General features: G+C 47.0%; 1 protein-coding gene across 3 annotated transcripts in view; it reads left to right on the forward strand.

Annotated features, from left to right (window-relative positions):
• DPYSL2 (dihydropyrimidinase like 2) overlaps positions 1-16,645 on the forward strand; it is a 139,472-nt gene that overhangs the window by 88,317 nt on the left and 34,510 nt on the right. For all 3 annotated transcript variants that reach the window (XM_010347762.3, XM_003937192.4, XM_039461039.2), the window contains exon 4: positions 16,465-16,629. In XM_010347762.3, the coding sequence (XP_010346064.2) occupies positions 16,465-16,629 (165 nt within the window). The remainder of the gene's footprint in view (positions 1-16,464; positions 16,630-16,645) is intronic.

Genomic DNA, 16,645 nt, shown 5'->3' on the forward strand with positions numbered 1-16,645 from the left:
CAGCCTGGGTAACAAGAGCGAAACTCTGTCTCAAAAAAAAAAAAAGAATCCTAAGGTTCTGTAGCTAGCTGTGGGAGAGCTGGGGTGCAAACTCAGGCTTTCTGACTTCAGAGTTCATACTTTTTTTCCTTTTTTTTTTTTTTCCTGAGATGGAGTCTCACTTTGTCACCAGGCTGCAGTTGGCACGATTTCAGGTCACTGTAACCCCTTCCTCCTGGGTTCAGGCGATTCTTCTGCCTCAGCTTCCCGAGTCGCTGGCAACACCACACCCAGCTAATTTTTGTATTTTTAGTAGAGATGGGGTCTCACCATCTTGGCCAGGGTGGTCTCGATCTCTTGACCTCGTGATCCACCCGCTTTGGCCTCCCAAAGTGCTGGGGATTACAAGCGTGAGCCACCGCGCCCTGTGACGTAGGCAGTGTTGCTATTTCTTTTTTGCAGCTGGGGAGGCACCAAGGCGTTAAGTACTTTGCCCAGGAACCTAGAACTAGTTGGTGGTAGAGCCGGGATTCCACCCAGACAGGTGAGCTCTGGAGCCAAAGCCCTGAGCCTCTGAGTAGATTCCCCGTGGCTTTCTGTCCTGTCCTTGTTCCAGGAAGTTCCCAGGGGACAGTTAAGGCGTCACTGGATGCTGTTCTCATACACACAGTTTCTACTGGCTCTTTAGCCTTTCTTTTGTTAGTGAGAGAATGTTTCAGCCCAGCTCTTCAGATGGTGGAGTTGAGGCCCCTTGTCTAAGCTGGGTATTTGAGAACCAGCAGACTTGAGGGCCTGTGAGGTCTCCAGAGAACATGGTGCTGGTAGGGCCAGGAGAAGTCACTTCTTGGGACTTTGGAAGGCCTAGAGGAATTCCAGGCACGAAAACACCACACACTCACCAGAAGCCAAGTTCGTGTTTCTCCCACTGGTGGAAGGGATCTGAAGTGCTGCAAACGTGGCCTCTTTTCAGACTCAGAATGCCTGCCTAGTTACAGGAAACAGAAATGTCGCCCCATGCTCAGCCAAGGATCTCAACATCTCTTGGAGGAATTCTGCATGGACCTGAAGTTTGCAGCTTTGCATTGTAACCAAGTTGGCTCGCCTTACCTTCTCCCCAGACCATGATTTCGTCATCCTGCCGGAGGGATGGCATTTCCTATGAAGTGTCTGTGAACGTAAACATGGAGCTGAGACAAAGCACCGCTTCTCCCTGGACCCGGGAAGAGGGACTCAGGTGCCTGGGGCTGATGCCCGACTCCAGAGCTGCTGCTGCTGCTGCCTGACCTGGTTTGGGGATGCCTAATGAGGCAGCCTGGGCTGGGAATCGCTTAGGGCTCAGGTTGATGATGCTAAGAGAAGGGTTGAGAGAGCGCTAGACCTAAGATGGTGGCCAGAGCCATTTAATCATGTGGTTGTGAAATTGTCAGTAACTTCTTTGTATGGCTGGTTGATGTGATCTCTCATGTGGGACCCAGTCCCCTAGTTGGGTCTTGGAAGGTGGCCATGTATCTGAAACAGACAGCCTGACATAGTGAAAAGAGCTTTATGTTTTTCCCCCTTCGATAGTAAGCAAAGAAAGTGGCAATAGCAGTGCTGTCTGGGGTGTGACACCCTGATGCATTGCTAGTGGCAGAGTGAAGTGGTGACACATTTGGAACATAATGTGGCCTTCTGTATGAAGAACCGTATTCCCTACCCTAGGACTCTCCAGAGGAAAACCATTTAAAATAGGGGGAAAGTTATTTGTATTAATATGTTAATGATAACATGTATAATAGAGGAAATTTGGAAGAAACCTATAGGTTCTTCCTCAGGGAAACGGTTAAGGAAATGATGGTGGATTCTCAGCAAGAATGGCTCGCCTTAAAGATTGAATTAGGAAGACTCTAAAATAATGTGGTATTAAGAACAAAAAAACTCTGTGATTAACAGTGAGTCGAGCACGGTGGCTCATGCCTGTAATCCTAGCACTTTGGGAGGCCGAGGCAGACAGATCACCTGAGATCAGGAGTTCAAGACCAGCCTGGCCAACATGGTGAAACCCTGTCTCCACTAAAATACAAAAATTAGCCAGGCATGACAGTGGGTCCCTGTAATCTCAGCTACTCAAAAGGCTGAGACAGAGAATTGCTTGAATCTGGGAGGTGGTGGTTGCAGTGAGCTCACATCACTGCACTCCAGCCTGGGCAGCTGAGTGAGATTCCGTCTCAAAAAAAAAAAAAAAAAAAAGTGAGCATGGGCCAGGTGTGGTGGCTTATGCCTGTAACCCCAGTGCTTTGGGAGGCTGAGGTGGGTAGATTGCTTGAGCCCAGTAGTTCAAGTCCAGCCTGGGCAACGTGGCAAAAACCCATTTCTATTAAAAAATACCAAAATTAGCTGGGCATGGCAGTGCCCACCTATAGTCCCAGCTACTGGGGAGGCTGAGGTGGGTGGATCACTTGAACCTGGGAGGTGGAGGTTGCAGTGGGCCGAAGTCGCACCCTGCATTTCAGCGTGGGTGACAGAGTGAGACACTGTCTCTAAGAAACAAAATCAAAAAAGAGAAAGATTAGTAGTTATTATTTGGTAAGTGGGATTATAGGTAGTATTTTTCCTGTTTAAAAAAAAAATAAGTAAAGAAAACAGTACAGATTTAAGATGCAGACCTGGAGATTTAATTCTGATTATTGTTATATCTGATTGCGTATCTTTTAGAAATGCTTGAAACATTTCTGAGTCTCAGATTCATAAAATGATTCATACAATGATTGAATAATTTCTAAGTGTCCTTTAATCAACTCGATTCCAGCTGCAAATAGTTTTTTCAGGTAGAATCTGCCAGACTTGTTAATATCAATAAGATAGATTCATTTGTACAAACAAAGTCCTTGAGGTTGGGTGGCTGAGGTGGGCAGATCGCTTGAGCCTAGGAGTTTGAGACCAGTGTGGGCAACATAGTGAAACCCTGTCTTTACTAAAAATACAAAATATTAGCTGGGCACGGTGGTGTGCACCTGTAGTTTCAGCTACTAGGGAGGCCAAGATGGGACGATCACTTGAGCCCAGGAAGTCAAGGCTGCTGTGAGCTGAGATCAAGCCATTGCACTCCAGCCTGAGTAAAAAAAAAAAAAATCTTGAAATACTTTTGTTGTTCACCATTGCTCCTATAGAGTCATGTTCAGGACTCAGGGTTTGATGAAACCTTCCTTGCAGGCAGTGCTCAGACCATGCACGACCGATCTGTGTGTTAGTGGAGAGCAAATGGCCCAGTCCTAGTTTTGAAGTAAAGCCATTTCTGGCAGAGAGGGTCACTCTGGGGCTCACGATTGGCTCCAGAGGTGGGGGCATGCTTGGAACACTGACCCCTTGCTGCCTGCCCATGGGCTGGAGGACCCTCATTCCTTCCATCTGCTTTTTGTGAGCTAGGGAGGGAGTTTCTGCTCAGCGCTGGGCTCATCACTCTTAAAGGATTTGTACATTTTCCTTTGGTGGTGTTGGCCCTTCACCACCACACACAGATTTCATAAGCTTGGCCTTTTTTTTTTTCTTCTGATACAGAGTCTCGCTGTATCTCCCAGGCTGGAGTGTGGTGGCCCGACCTTGGCTCACTGCCACCTCCTCCTCCCCGGTTCAAGTGATTCTCCTGCCTCAGCCTCCTGAGTAGCTGGGACTACAGTGCCTGCTACCATGCCCGGCTAATTTTTGTAATCTTAGTAGAGACGGGGTTGCACCATATTGGTCAGGCTGGTCTCGAACTCCTGACCTCAGGTGATCTACCTACCTCATCCTCCCAAAGCCCTGGGATGACAGGCATGAACCACCACACCCAGCGTAGTCTGGCCTTTGATCTTGAATGCAGGGAGCCCGTGAGCAAGCTATAGCACACCTCAGAGAAGGGTTTTAGGAGGTGCCAGAACACTGACAAGCTCATTGTCTGCTGCCCTGAATTGGCTTTCTCTTATGCACACTGGGTTAAGGTCATTACTTACCCACTTAAGTGATCTTGTGTGTGTTTCCAGTGACAGAAAAGGATTTAGGGATGGACCGCTGAGGTGACTGCTGTTCATAGACGTGCCAAGAAGGAGGCGGTGCTTTAAGCTGTAGAAGGAGGCAGGTGCCAAGAGCTCCCAGGTTGGGGTTTGAGCTCCCACCTTCTGTCTACACAGCAGCAGGCAAGGTCTATGGCCCCCAGGCTCTGCATCTGTGATGTAAGGATCTGCCTACTTTGTCTGAGCATCAGATAAGGTAATGCTTTGTGAATCACTTAAAAAAACTATATCTCACTGGGTGTGGTGGCTCATGCCTGTAATCCCAGCACTTTGGGAGGCCAAGGCAGATGGATCACGAGGTCAGGAGTTCCAGACCAGCCTGACCAACATGGTGAAACCCCTTTTCCACTAAAAATACAAAAATGTGGCGGGCATCTGTAGTCCCAGCTACTCGGGAGGGTGAGGCAGGAGAATCGCCCGAACCCAGGAGGCGGAGGCTGCAGTGAGCCGAGATCGCACCATTGCCCTCCAGCCTGGGTGACAGAGTGAGACTCTGTCTCAAAAAAGGAAAAAAAACAAAAAACTGTATATGAGGTTGATATTATGCTATCAAATAAATGTAAATGTATGTGAAATTCTAAAATGGTTCAACTGTCCCATTCCTGTTTTTGAAACTTTCTGAAGAGTGGTGGACATGTTTCCCTGCCATGGGGAGCTGAGGTTGTGCCTGCATTTTTCCAGGAAAATGGGGTAGAAAGCCCAAGATGCCTCTGTGGCATCATCTTGAGAATGTGACATTACAGTGGGTTTGGAATCTGGGCCTTCTCTGCCTCCTCCCTGCCTCTCCTTCCTCACCCCGTCTCCAGCTCTGACTCTCTGGCTTCCCAGGGTCCTCTCTCAGCAGCCTGGAAGGAAGGACATCCTCATTCCAGGCCCCAGGCCATGAGAAAGGAAGCAGTGGGCAGGGGTATGGGCTGCAGGTGCAGGCAGCTCCAGGGGCCCACTCTAGGCTTCAGGATGAGTGGCTCCCTTTGGGCAGTGGGTGCCTGCCGTCCTGGCAGGTACAGTCACTGGTGAGGCCCACCTGCTTCAGCTGCACACCATGGGGTTTTTCCTGAGACTAAAGAGGGTCCTTCATCTCAGGTCCATCCACGAGTGAGTGCTGAGGCCAGGACTGGTGATGAGGAAGACTGAATCCTGAGGGATGGGAAGAGGGAGGTCAGGAAAGACGGAGAAGGTCTGGCCGGGAGGGAGAAGAGAGGAAACAGTGGAGGCCAGTGAGAGATCAGGAGCCCCATGCCTACCAGCCAGGGAAGGCCCTGCTGTTCTGCTATTCAGAACCTTAGCTTGGAACTTTTGAATATTTGTCAGGAGTGTGAGTGAAATCTAATGAATAGGACAGACCTACCGGGAGAGCATTGAAAATGAGGGCAAGCGGAGCATGGTAGCTCATGCCTGTAATCCCGGCACCTTGGGAGGCCAAGGTGGGTGGATCACCTTGGGAGGTCAGGAGTTCAAGACCAGTCTGGCCAATGTGGTGAAACCCCGTCTCTACTAAAAATACAAAAATTAGTTGGGCGTGGTGGCGCGTGCCTGTAATCCCAGCTCCTCAGGAGGCTGAGGCAGGAGAATTGCTTGAACCCGGGAGACAGAGGTTGCCGTGAGTCGAGATCGTCCACTGCATTCCAGTCTGGGCTCCAGAGTGAGACTCGGTCTCAAAAAATAAGTAAGTAAATAAATAAATAATAAAGAAAATGAGGGTGGAGGAAGAGCAGCCAGGGGAAGATTCTTTCGCGACGTGGGAGGTAGATTTGTGTGATAGGTGTCTGGGAGCTGAGCAGACGGGGAGGGAACAGAGCTGCGATGTGGCAGGGACAGGCTGCAGGCAGTGGCAGGATGGGTGCAGTGGGCCAGACGGAAATGGGAGCAAGAAAGCGGGGCATCAGCATTCAGCTGCCTCCATAGCTCGATGAGAAGAGAGGGGTGGGGACAGGGAGTAGCTGGAGGGTCCCCCAGAATCATTTTATCCGTACCCCTTTCGTATCTTTTAGTGTGTTTTTGTCTTCACCAACTAGATTGTTGGCATTTTAAGGGCACCGTTTATCTCTTCTACCTCTTTTGCTTCCTCCAAAGTTGGCTGACCACCAGATCACTTAAAGGAAGTTGTTTGTTTTATAAGCATTTTACCAGATCTTGCCTTAACTCTTATTCCCCCGAGAATCAGTCGCAATCATTCTAGCAGGGCTTGCTAGATGCTGAACAATGGCCGATGACTCCTCTTGATTTGTATGAAGATACTGCTTTCGTTTTAAAAGCAAACTTAGGTTAAACAATGAGTACGAAAGAGAAAGGAGAGGACTACTTGAGTGCCTGAAGGTCCAAGCAGTGAAGAACGTGTGTTCACATGCCTCAACCCTTAGGCTAAGGACACTGTTTTCCTATCTATTTATTGAATTGGGCCACTTGCTTTAGTTATAATATATGAAGGGATAAGACTGCATTTCACTTCTCAGTTAACCAGCCCTCCCGCTGTCTTTCGATCACACGTCCTGGGGTCAGATTCCAGTCCTGCCCGTCAGTGGCTGCATTGGCTGAGGCCACGTGTTGACCACTGTCTAGAGTTCTGCGAAGAGCCTTACCTGCTGGAGGCACAGGACCTGTGTCTGGTGCCTTTTAAGTAATGTGAGTAGGTTACTTAATCTCACTGTCTGTCTGTTCAGCTGAAAACCAGGGCCAACCCTGGATCAGCTCAGGGGGCTCTTGTGAGGATTAAGTAAGAGAATCCGTGGAAGATGCTTAGAGTAATACCAGACACTTAGGACGTGCTGAATACATCAGAATGGTTTTTACTACTACTCATCTTTCATTGTTTGTGACTTACCCTTACATTACAGTTAGTCATTTCATTGGCGTGTACTTTTAGGAGGGCCGGAGTTTAAAATCCAGGCACTGTGAGTTTGCATGGAGGACCCACGTGAGAGCTGCGTACTCCTGGGACTTCAGTGGTGCTGGGGTTCTCAGGTTGGTGTATTCAGTCACATAGTTCCATGGCTGGGCCCCTTGGAGGAAGAGGCTAAAGTTGGCCAGAGGCAGGTGTGATGGTTGGTCTGGCCTGTGTGCACTGAGCACCTTCTATATATGAGTTCCCCCTGCTTGCTTCTAGACAGAAGAAAACGATGGGCGTTGGTCATATTTGAACAGGGCCTTTTATAGTTTACAGACACCATCTTATTGAACACGGATAGAAAATGCTGCGATGTGTGTTATTTTTGCTGTTTCATAGGTGAAAAAACTCAGGCACAGACATTCTAAATAGTTACAGCTCTTAGGTGTCGTGGACCGTCCGGACGGGTAGGCACGTCTGCACGGGGGTCTCTCGACCTGCAAGAGGGTCCCAATACCTGGAAGAGGGAGTGCGCCTGAGAAAATAATAAAGACAGAGAGAGAGAAAGCGAGGCGTCTGGAGGGCTGATAGGCTGTGCCTAAACAGCAAATTTTATTTTTCAAAGGCCAGGAATAAATACACTTTCTTGGCTCTGGTTTACGTCATAGTAAGAGGAATGTAAATGTATGCCTCACATGGCCTATACAATAGAGAAATCAAATACACAATGGTTGCAAGAGGAAATGCAAATGTATACCTTACATGGCCTATACAATTGAAAAGTCAGATACACAATCAGTGGTTGTAAAAGGTAACAATTTCCTGTGATCACAAAGCTTGTTTACATCCAGACATTATTCCTCCTGGCTGCAGGTATCTCCGGTTTGATCTTGTTTTAGAACTGAGATGTGAAAAGGTTTTCTGGTTTTGCTCATCAGAATATCTCTTAACCGGATTCTCCTTTGTCTTCTCCTAACTCAACTTAACTCAATTTCCCCATTCAGGAATCTCTGAGTCAGGAATCAAAGCCATCCCTTATGGTGGCATTTGCTTTGCAAATATCGACAGTTAAACCATTAGGCAGTCAGGTAAGTAAAGAAAAGATTAAAACTTATTCTTAAAAGAGAGTCATAAAAAAGGTTAAAAGCAGGAACTGGTTGCTGGTAGGGGGTCACTCAGTCTAGCAGCAACGCATAGTTTTAGGCCCAAATGATATTGTGGTTGATATTAGAAACTGATCATTCATCTTTCTTCCTATATTTCCGGATAGCTCGACTGCCTCCAGTAGGAAACTGTTTGGGATCAAACTCACCGTATAGTAAGACTCACGCCTTTTAGGGGTCTCACACGGGAGTGTTCCCCACACTTAGGAAAAGGCTTCTTCAGCATTGCGGGAGAAACATTGTATTCGCACAAGGCAAGTAGTTTACCCTGTAAGGTGGCCTATGCTTTAGAGGCACTTAAATACTACACAGGGTTTTATGAATGGCCATTTTTCTTACAAAGGAACATAGCTTTGCCTTCCTGGGGGTGTTTATCAAGCCACATCTATGTAGCAGATGCTCTTCAAGCGTTTCCCATATTCCCTCATTTACAACACCCTAGAACCCTGAGTTAATTATTAGTCCCATTTCTTGGTTGAGGAATCTGAGGCTCTGAGAGTTTGAACTTCCTGCCTAAAGTCACGTGGCGAGGAAGTGGCAGAAGTGGCCTGGACCCCAGGCGTCTGGCTCTGGTCTTTCCAGTAGCGCCTCTTCAGTGGGTACCCCTTAAATTCTCAGGGGCAGGTGCTGTCTCCTCCTTTTTTGCTTTTTTTTTTTTTGAGAGCAAAACCACATTATCCTAACTGCCAAGCATGACCTACAAAAGCTCTTATCTCTCCTCCAACAAAAGCCATTCTCCCCAGGTGGATGAGGTCGCCTGGCATTTTGCAGGGCATTTTGCATGGTAGGTGCCAGCTCGGGAAAGCGACGTAGATAAGCCAGTGGGTGGCTTGTGTTACTGCCTCCCTGATGGTTTGCTTTTAATTAAAGCCGATTCATTTATCTGAGACGAAAAAGGGAGAAGCTGATGCACACACGTTGAAAAGCAGGGAATGGGGCTGGAGGATGAGGCCGCGACTATTTGGAATAGAATCCTGGAGATGGGCAGTGCTGATAGAGTGTCCAGGGAGCAGGGGAAGGTGTGTGCACTGACGGGAGGAGCTTCAGCATCTGCCCTTCCTTGCTTCAGGGGCTCAAGGGGAGGGGATCACAGGGCTGAGTGAGAGCTTCCCATCCTCCCCCTCCCTCCCACTCCACCGGTGTAACCCCGAGGGGGGATCACAGGGCTGAGTGAGAGCTCCCCATCCTCCACCTCCCTCTGGCTCCACTGGTGTAACCCAGAGGGGGGATCATAGGCTGAATGAGGGCTCCCCATCCTCCCCCTCCCTCTGGCTCCACCGTTGTAACCCCAAGGGGGGATCACAGGCTGAATGAGGGCTTCACATCCTCTCTCCTCCCTCCTGCTCCATGTGCATAACCCCCAGCTGATTTACAGACTGTGGTACCTGCTCATCTGCTTCAATTCCAGAACGGGAACTGCAGGGATGGCGTTTTTGACATCCCTGTGTTTTAATTACAAAGGGGCCTCTCGAGACCTTATCAGAAATACTGCCAGCCTAGCCCTTTAAAAATTCGGGGTCTTGGATTCTGTATCAATGTGGCTGTAAAATTGTACTATAGTTAGGTAGATTGCTTCCTTTGGGGGAAACGACGTGAGGGTATGAAGGCTCTCTCCGTGTCATTTCTTATAACTACATGTGAGTCAGCTGGCCACAGTGGCTCACGCCTGTAATCCCAGCACTTTGGGAGACCGGGGCAGGTGGATCACGAGGTCAAGAGATCGAGACCATCCTGGCCAACAAGGTGAAACCCTGTCTGTACTAAAAATACAAAAAAAAAAAAAAAAAAAAAAAAATTAGCCAGGTGTGGTGGCATATGCCTGTGGTTCCAGCTATTCAGGAGCCTGAGGCAGAAGAATTGCTTGAACCCTGGAGGCGGAGATTGCAGTGAGCCAAGATTGCGCCACTGCACTCCAGCCTGGGGACAGAGCAAGACTCTGTCTTAAAAAAAAAAAAAAAAAAAAATCAAAAAGCAACTGCATGTGAGTCTACAGTGAGTTTTAAGAAGAAAAAGTTCCAGTCTGGGCAGCATAGTGAGACCTCGTCTCTACACATGATGATAATAATAAAAAATATTCGCCAGGTGTGGTGGTGCATGCCTGTGGTCCCAGCTGCTTGGGAGGATGAGGTGGGAGGATGGCTTGAGCCCAGGAGGTCAGGACTGCAGTGAGCTGTGGTTTCGCTACTGCACTCCAGCCTGAGCTCCAGAGCGAGGCCCCTTCTCAACAAAAGAAAAGGGATAAAAGAAAAAAAAATTTTTAAGTAGGGTCATTTAGATACTACAAACTCCAAAAGGGGTCTTCTATTTGTAGTTTTAGGGAGCAGCTTATGTACTTTGTTTCTCACACTTTGCTAATATCCAAAATGCAGAAAAATAGGGAACCTCTTGAGGCAGGAGGGGGTGAAGCACCGATTTTCGCTGCAGCACGGGTGAACCTTGACGATGTGACGCCAAGTGAAAGCAGCCAGACACGCAAGACTGCATCTTACGTGATTCCGTTTACAGGCAATGTTCCGAATAAACAGATCTGTGGAGACAGAAAGTAGATACATGGTGGCCAGGGTTTGGGAGTAGCGGGGGTAGGAGGGAGTATCGGGAGTAGGAGGGAGTAGCGAGGGTAGGAGGGAGTAGTAGGGGTAGGAGGGAGTAGCGAGGGTAGCGGGGGTAGGAGGCAGTAGCAGGGGTAGGAGGGAGTAGCAGGGGTCTGAGGGAGTAGCAGGGGTCTGAGGGAGTAGCGGGGGTAGGAGGCAGTAGCGGGGGTAGGAGGGAGTAGCGGGGGTAGGAGGGAGTAGCAGGGATATAAGGGGGTAGCAGGGGTAGGAGGGAATAGGGAGTGACTGTAAGTGGGTAGCAGGTTTCTTTTTTGGCTCGTGTTCTAAAATTAGATTGTTGCAATGGTTGTAAAGCTCTGTGAGTGTACTAAAAGTCATTGAGTTATACCCTTTAAATGAGTGATTGCATAGTGTGTGAATTATATCTCAGTAAAACTGTTAAAAAAGTAGGGCCTTTTGACTTTTTTTTTTTCTGAGATGGAATCTCACTCTGTTGCCAGTCTGGATTGTAGTGGCGTGATCTCAGCTCACTGCAACCTCTACCTCCCAAGCTGAAGGAATTCCCTTGCCTCAGCCTCCTGAGTAGCTGAGACTGCAGGCACACGCTACTATGCCCAGCTCTTTTTTTGTATTTTAGTGGGGATGGGGTTTCACCATGCTAGCCAGGCTGGTCTCGAACTCCTGACCTTGTAATCCACCCACCTTGTCCTCTCAAAGTGCTGGGAGTATAGGCATGAGCCACTGCACCCAGCCGCCTGTGTTTTTATAAATGAAGAAATGGAGGTTCCTAAAGGCTAAACCACAGTGGAGGTGTGCTGCAGCAAAACCTAGATTTGGGGGCTCCTTGACCTGCAAGCCCATTCTCTTCTCACTGCGGGTATAGCCGGGCTGCCATGGCTGCCCTCTTGCAGGGGCTGACAGCTCAGGGAGGTCACCAGAGGAAAGGTCTGTGAGTTCTGTACAAGTCATTTTCAGGCTGTGTCCTCAGTGGGGACCCTGCTCCCTCCGGAAGTGAGTATGACATTCCGTCCTGTTCCCTTGGAGCGGCTCTTCCCAGGAGAGCTTCAGTGGAAAGAGAACTGTGGGAAAACATGTGGAAGCTTTTCGTGGACACGTTTCTGAGTGTCATGAAGTGCTCAGCTGTGTCCGGGTCTTGAGTTTTCCAAGGGTTTATAACCCCCAGAGCTGATTTTGGATGTGGAAGGAAGCCATGGGATTACAGCCAGGGACTGTGCTATTTTTTGTAAGTGATGATGCTGTTGTGTAGTAAACAGGCCCTTTGTGGTAGAATGGGCAGGAGTGAAGGGAGGTGGAGGGAGAAGTTTTGGGAAAAGATTTGCACTCAGTTAGTGATGCTCAAGGTGGTTCAAGGCAGACTCAGTAGCTCCCGAGTTGCTGAGTAGAAACGCAGATTACTGGGTCCCACTCTGGACCCGCAGCATCAGAAACTCTGGGGTAAGGTCTGGGAACCTGTGTTTTATTTTATTTTTTTTTGAGATAGTCTTGTTGTGTTGCTGAGGCTGGTATTGAACTCCTGGGATCTAGCAATCCTCCTGACTCAGTCTCCCAAAGTGCTGGAATTATAGGCATGAGCCACCACACCTGGCCAGAACCTGTGTTTCAGTGAACACTTGTGACATTATTGTGCACCCTGAAGTCTGAGGAGTCTAGCATCAGGTAACTGACGACATATCATTGGGGTGTAGGGTCATGGGTCCTGTCACCAGCCTGAAGTTGTCCTTGCCTGTCACCCTCCTCACTTTGCCTAAGGGTGAGTGGGGCAGAGACAGAAAGTAGATTAGTGGTTGCCAGGGGCTGGGAGTCGCAGGCTAGGAGGGAATGAGGAGTTGAGTGCAGGTGGGTACACACTTTCTTTTCTGGTGATGTTCTAAAACTAGGTTGTGGTGATGGCTGCAAGGCTTTAGATGGCTTGCTTGAACCTTGCAATGGTAATCAGTCCCTTGGCCTAAGTTGAAGGGGAGAAAGTCTTAGGAAGAAAATGAGCTTTTCTTTTTTTCCCCCATTTTTGTTTTTGTTTTTGAGACAGAGTCTTGCTCTGTCGCCCAGGCTGGAGTGCAGTGGTGCAGTCTCAGCTCACTGCAACCTCCGCCTCCTGGGTTCAAGCCATTCTCCTGCCTCAGCCTCCTGAGTAGCTGGGATTACAGGCACCTGCCACCATGCCCAGTCAACTTTTGTATTTTTAGTAGAGACGAGGCTTCGTCTTGTTGCTCAGGCTGGTCTCGAACTCCTGGCCTCAAGTGAGCTTTTGCCACCAGATATTAAAATGTATCAAAAAGCTCCTGTATTTAGTACTGACTGAGATGAATGGAGCAAAATAGCCCAGGAACAGAACCTGGCATTCTCTCTTTGTAAGGTACGCATGAATTTAAAATATTATTAGATGTATCTAATAACAATAATAAAGTATTTTTAAAAGTCATAAATCAAGAGAAGGAAAGGATTATTCAGTAACTATGAGCATATGGGTCTTAGTGTCAATAGTACTTACCCTTCTTCGTAGGAGGGATTTGTTTTTTTAATCTTAAAGGAAGTAGATATGTTGAACTCATCAGGCTTCCTTATTTACATTGGCGTGAGAGCCTAACTCTAAATTTAGCCAGTGTATAAGACTAAGTGCCATATATTTATCTATACAAACACACACATATGTACATACACACTTGCATCCACATATACGTACTCATTTTACAACACTTATACACATATACATACACACGTACATATATACACATACATACATTCATGCTTCATACATACATGCCTCATTCCTGATTTCCCATTATTTTTCTTCCATTTTATCTTGTATTAACCTTTTTGGTTTGTCAAATTTTCTTGTATTTTATGTATGTCTGTAAACTACCTTAAAACTTCTTGGGGGAAGAAAGTGGACTATAAAGAAAGAAATAGAATAAGGTATAAACATGGAAAAAAGACAGCAAAAATATACCCAAATTTGAATAGGTTGATTTTGGGGTGATGGTGATAATGGGATTAATTACTTTCCCTAAAGTTTTCTGTGTTTTTGAAATGTTCAACTCAAAGAATCAAATCATTAGAAAAAATTATTTCCACTCATTCCCCTTGCTGGCCAGTGAAAGGAATGCATTTCCATATGGGAGGGTCTGGCGGGGCAGTGTTGAGGGGAGGGTCTTTGCCGCAGGAAAAGCTGCTCCAGTTCCCAGGAGGGCGCCTCCTTTGTTGCTTGACCTGATTGCAAGTGGAATCCGGAAGGAAACATTCCATCACTGATTTAGAGCATTCATTTGGCTCTTCCCTGATCAAGGCGTTTAGTCCCTGGTCAGAGGGAGTTTACATTCTAGTCAGGGGTTAGACAGTGGATGAGTGAAACTGATTCAGAAATGATGCAACCCTGGGATGGTGACATACAGTGCCAGGGAGAAGGATGAAGAGATGCCTAAGTCAAGGGCGAGGGGAATGGGTTTCCAGAGAGAGGAGCTGCTTGTGCACAGGCTTAGAGTTGCCCTGGAGTTGGGCAGGTCAAAGTGAAGAATGGCTGGGGTGGCCATTGCAGGTGAGCAGGTCAGGGAAAGCTAGTACCTGGAGAAATCAGCTAGGACCTGATCTGACGGTACTAAGGGAAAGAGTTTGAATTGTACTCTAAGGACGGTAGACAGCTACTGAAGGATTTAATAAGGGGAATGGTAGTATCTGATTAAAGGTTTAAGATCCTTCTACCTACCTCTGAAGGGTGATTTGTAGGAGGACAAGAGATGTAGCCAGTGGGGTGGGTAGGGAGATCCTGCCCATACTGATGCTACACAGTGATATTTGTGTGGTTTTCTGCCCCCTGCTTTTTTTCTGATGTTGATGGGGGAGACATACAACTTAAGAAAAATTGGAATTATTTCGTCAAGTTTTCTGTGTTAGCATTTTACTGATGGAATAAGCTTGCATTTAAAGTGGATGTCATTTTTGTTTTAATTAGATAACATTATCCATATTTACAGATACCAGGTATGCGTGTACCCATTTAATTACATACTCTGATACTTACAAAAAGATAAATTTTGTCGAAAGAAAATTCAGCTTAGAAAAAATATATATATACACATATACATATATACATATATATTATTATTATTATTATTATTATTTTGAGACAAGGACTTGCTCTGTCGCCAAGGCTTTGGAATGCAGTGGTATACATATATACATATATATATACATGTATATATATATGTGTATATACATATATACACACACACATATATATACACGTATATATATATATTTTTTTTTTTTTTTGAGACAAGGACTTGCTCTGTCGCCAAGGCTTTGGAATGCAGTGGTATCATCTTGGCTCACTGCAACTTCTGCCGTGGTTCAAGCAATTCTCCTGCCTCAGCCTCCCTAATAGCTGAGACTACAGGCGTGTGCTACCACGCCCAGCTAATTTTTGTATTTTTAGTAGAGACAGAGTTTCACCATGTTGGCCAGGATGGTCTCAAAACTCCTGACCTCAAGTGATCCTCCTGCCTTGGCCTCCCAAAGTGCAATGGCTATGTTTCTGATATTACAAAGCTGAGCCCAGTTGATCAGAATTTAGCAGCCTCTTCAAGATTTGATCCATTTCAGAAATCTGAGCTCTCTAGCATTATGTGGGCTGACGTTTTCTTAGCTCAGAACTGCTTACCTGAGTGTACAAAATCTAACATTTAGGAAGAGTTGATTCATTGCTTTAAGTGTTGAGTCCTGGTTTTTATCTTTATTGTTGTACACGTTTGATTTGACCTTGGATAAATCATTTCAGTTTGTATTTTAGTTCTTGTGTGCAGAAGATGGGGAAGAATAGTCCTGGTAACCCTCCTGCCATCATGTTAAAGGGGCGAGAGCTCTCTAAGACCTAGGAGAGATAGTAACAGGTGCAAAGGCCCTGTGGTGGGAGGCAGCAGGTAGATATTTTAGGAACTCAAAAATGGTCCATGTAGCTGGAGAGCAGGGTACAGGGGAGAGATGGTCCAGGGTCATGTTATAGAGGTGTAGGTCAGGGCCACACTGGGCACGATTTTGCACACCTTTTTGGGGACTTTAATTTTTATCTGAAGAGCAGGGGAAGGCATGGGAGGATTTAAATTGGGAAATGACATAAGATTGATAGATATGCTGTCTCCTTTAATTCTCGTAACAAATGTATGTGCTAGGTAATATTATCCCCATTTTAAACCAGCACAGAAATTAGGACAGTGGATATGAAGGAGTTTACCCAAGGACACCTTGCGGGTGAATGATGGCGCTAGGAAAGCATCTCAGGTCAGCTTGCATTCAAAGTCCTCTGTCTTCCGGATCAGCCTACCTCCATAGTAATATAACAATGTCTGTGGTCTTAAAACATTTTGAACTCTTAAGATGAGAGATTTCCCTTAAATTACAAAGTGGTATTATGCTTCAGAAATAAGAGCAGTAATGAGAGAGCAGGTAATGCCCGGGAACTATTGAAAAGCCCGGTCCATGTGGCTCTGCTCCAGCACCTTCAAGTTCCTGCCATCTGGTGGAGGGCGTCTCATAAGCTGCTTTCAACACAAAGAAGGGTTTGGCTGCTCCCCCGCCATTTGACACTGCAGCTGTCCATAAGGACTCATTGTCAGTGAAATGCTCCCAACGCTTGAGCTTTCAGGGGTTTTGGGTTGGGAAATCAGATCTGGGCAGTGCATGCGTGGTTTCGCTGGAGACATCATCCAATGCCAAGTTTCTGCTTTCTACTTTCTCCCTCTTGGATAATCAACTGGGTTACATGGATTCTTGGAAGCTGGTTGTAGAGATCACCATCTCAATTTTGAACCCAAGAAGCCTTATTCAGGGTTCAAATGGGAAAATACCTCCTGGCTCATGGCCCTTGAGGCTTTTGGTGATGACAACACATGTCTGTTTCTTTCTAGTCGACCATGTGGTTCCTGAGCCTGGGACAAGCCTGCTCGCTGCCTTTGACCAGTGGAGGGAATGGGCCGACAGCAAGTCCTGCTGCGACTACTCTCTGCACGTGGACATCACCGAGTGGCATAAGGGCATCCAGGAGGAGATGGAAGCGCTTGTGAAGGATCACGGTACGTTGCACTGACT

This window comes from Saimiri boliviensis, chromosome 13 (assembly GCF_048565385.1).
Source record: "Saimiri boliviensis isolate mSaiBol1 chromosome 13, mSaiBol1.pri, whole genome shotgun sequence".
NCBI lineage: Eukaryota > Metazoa > Chordata > Mammalia > Primates > Cebidae > Saimiri > Saimiri boliviensis.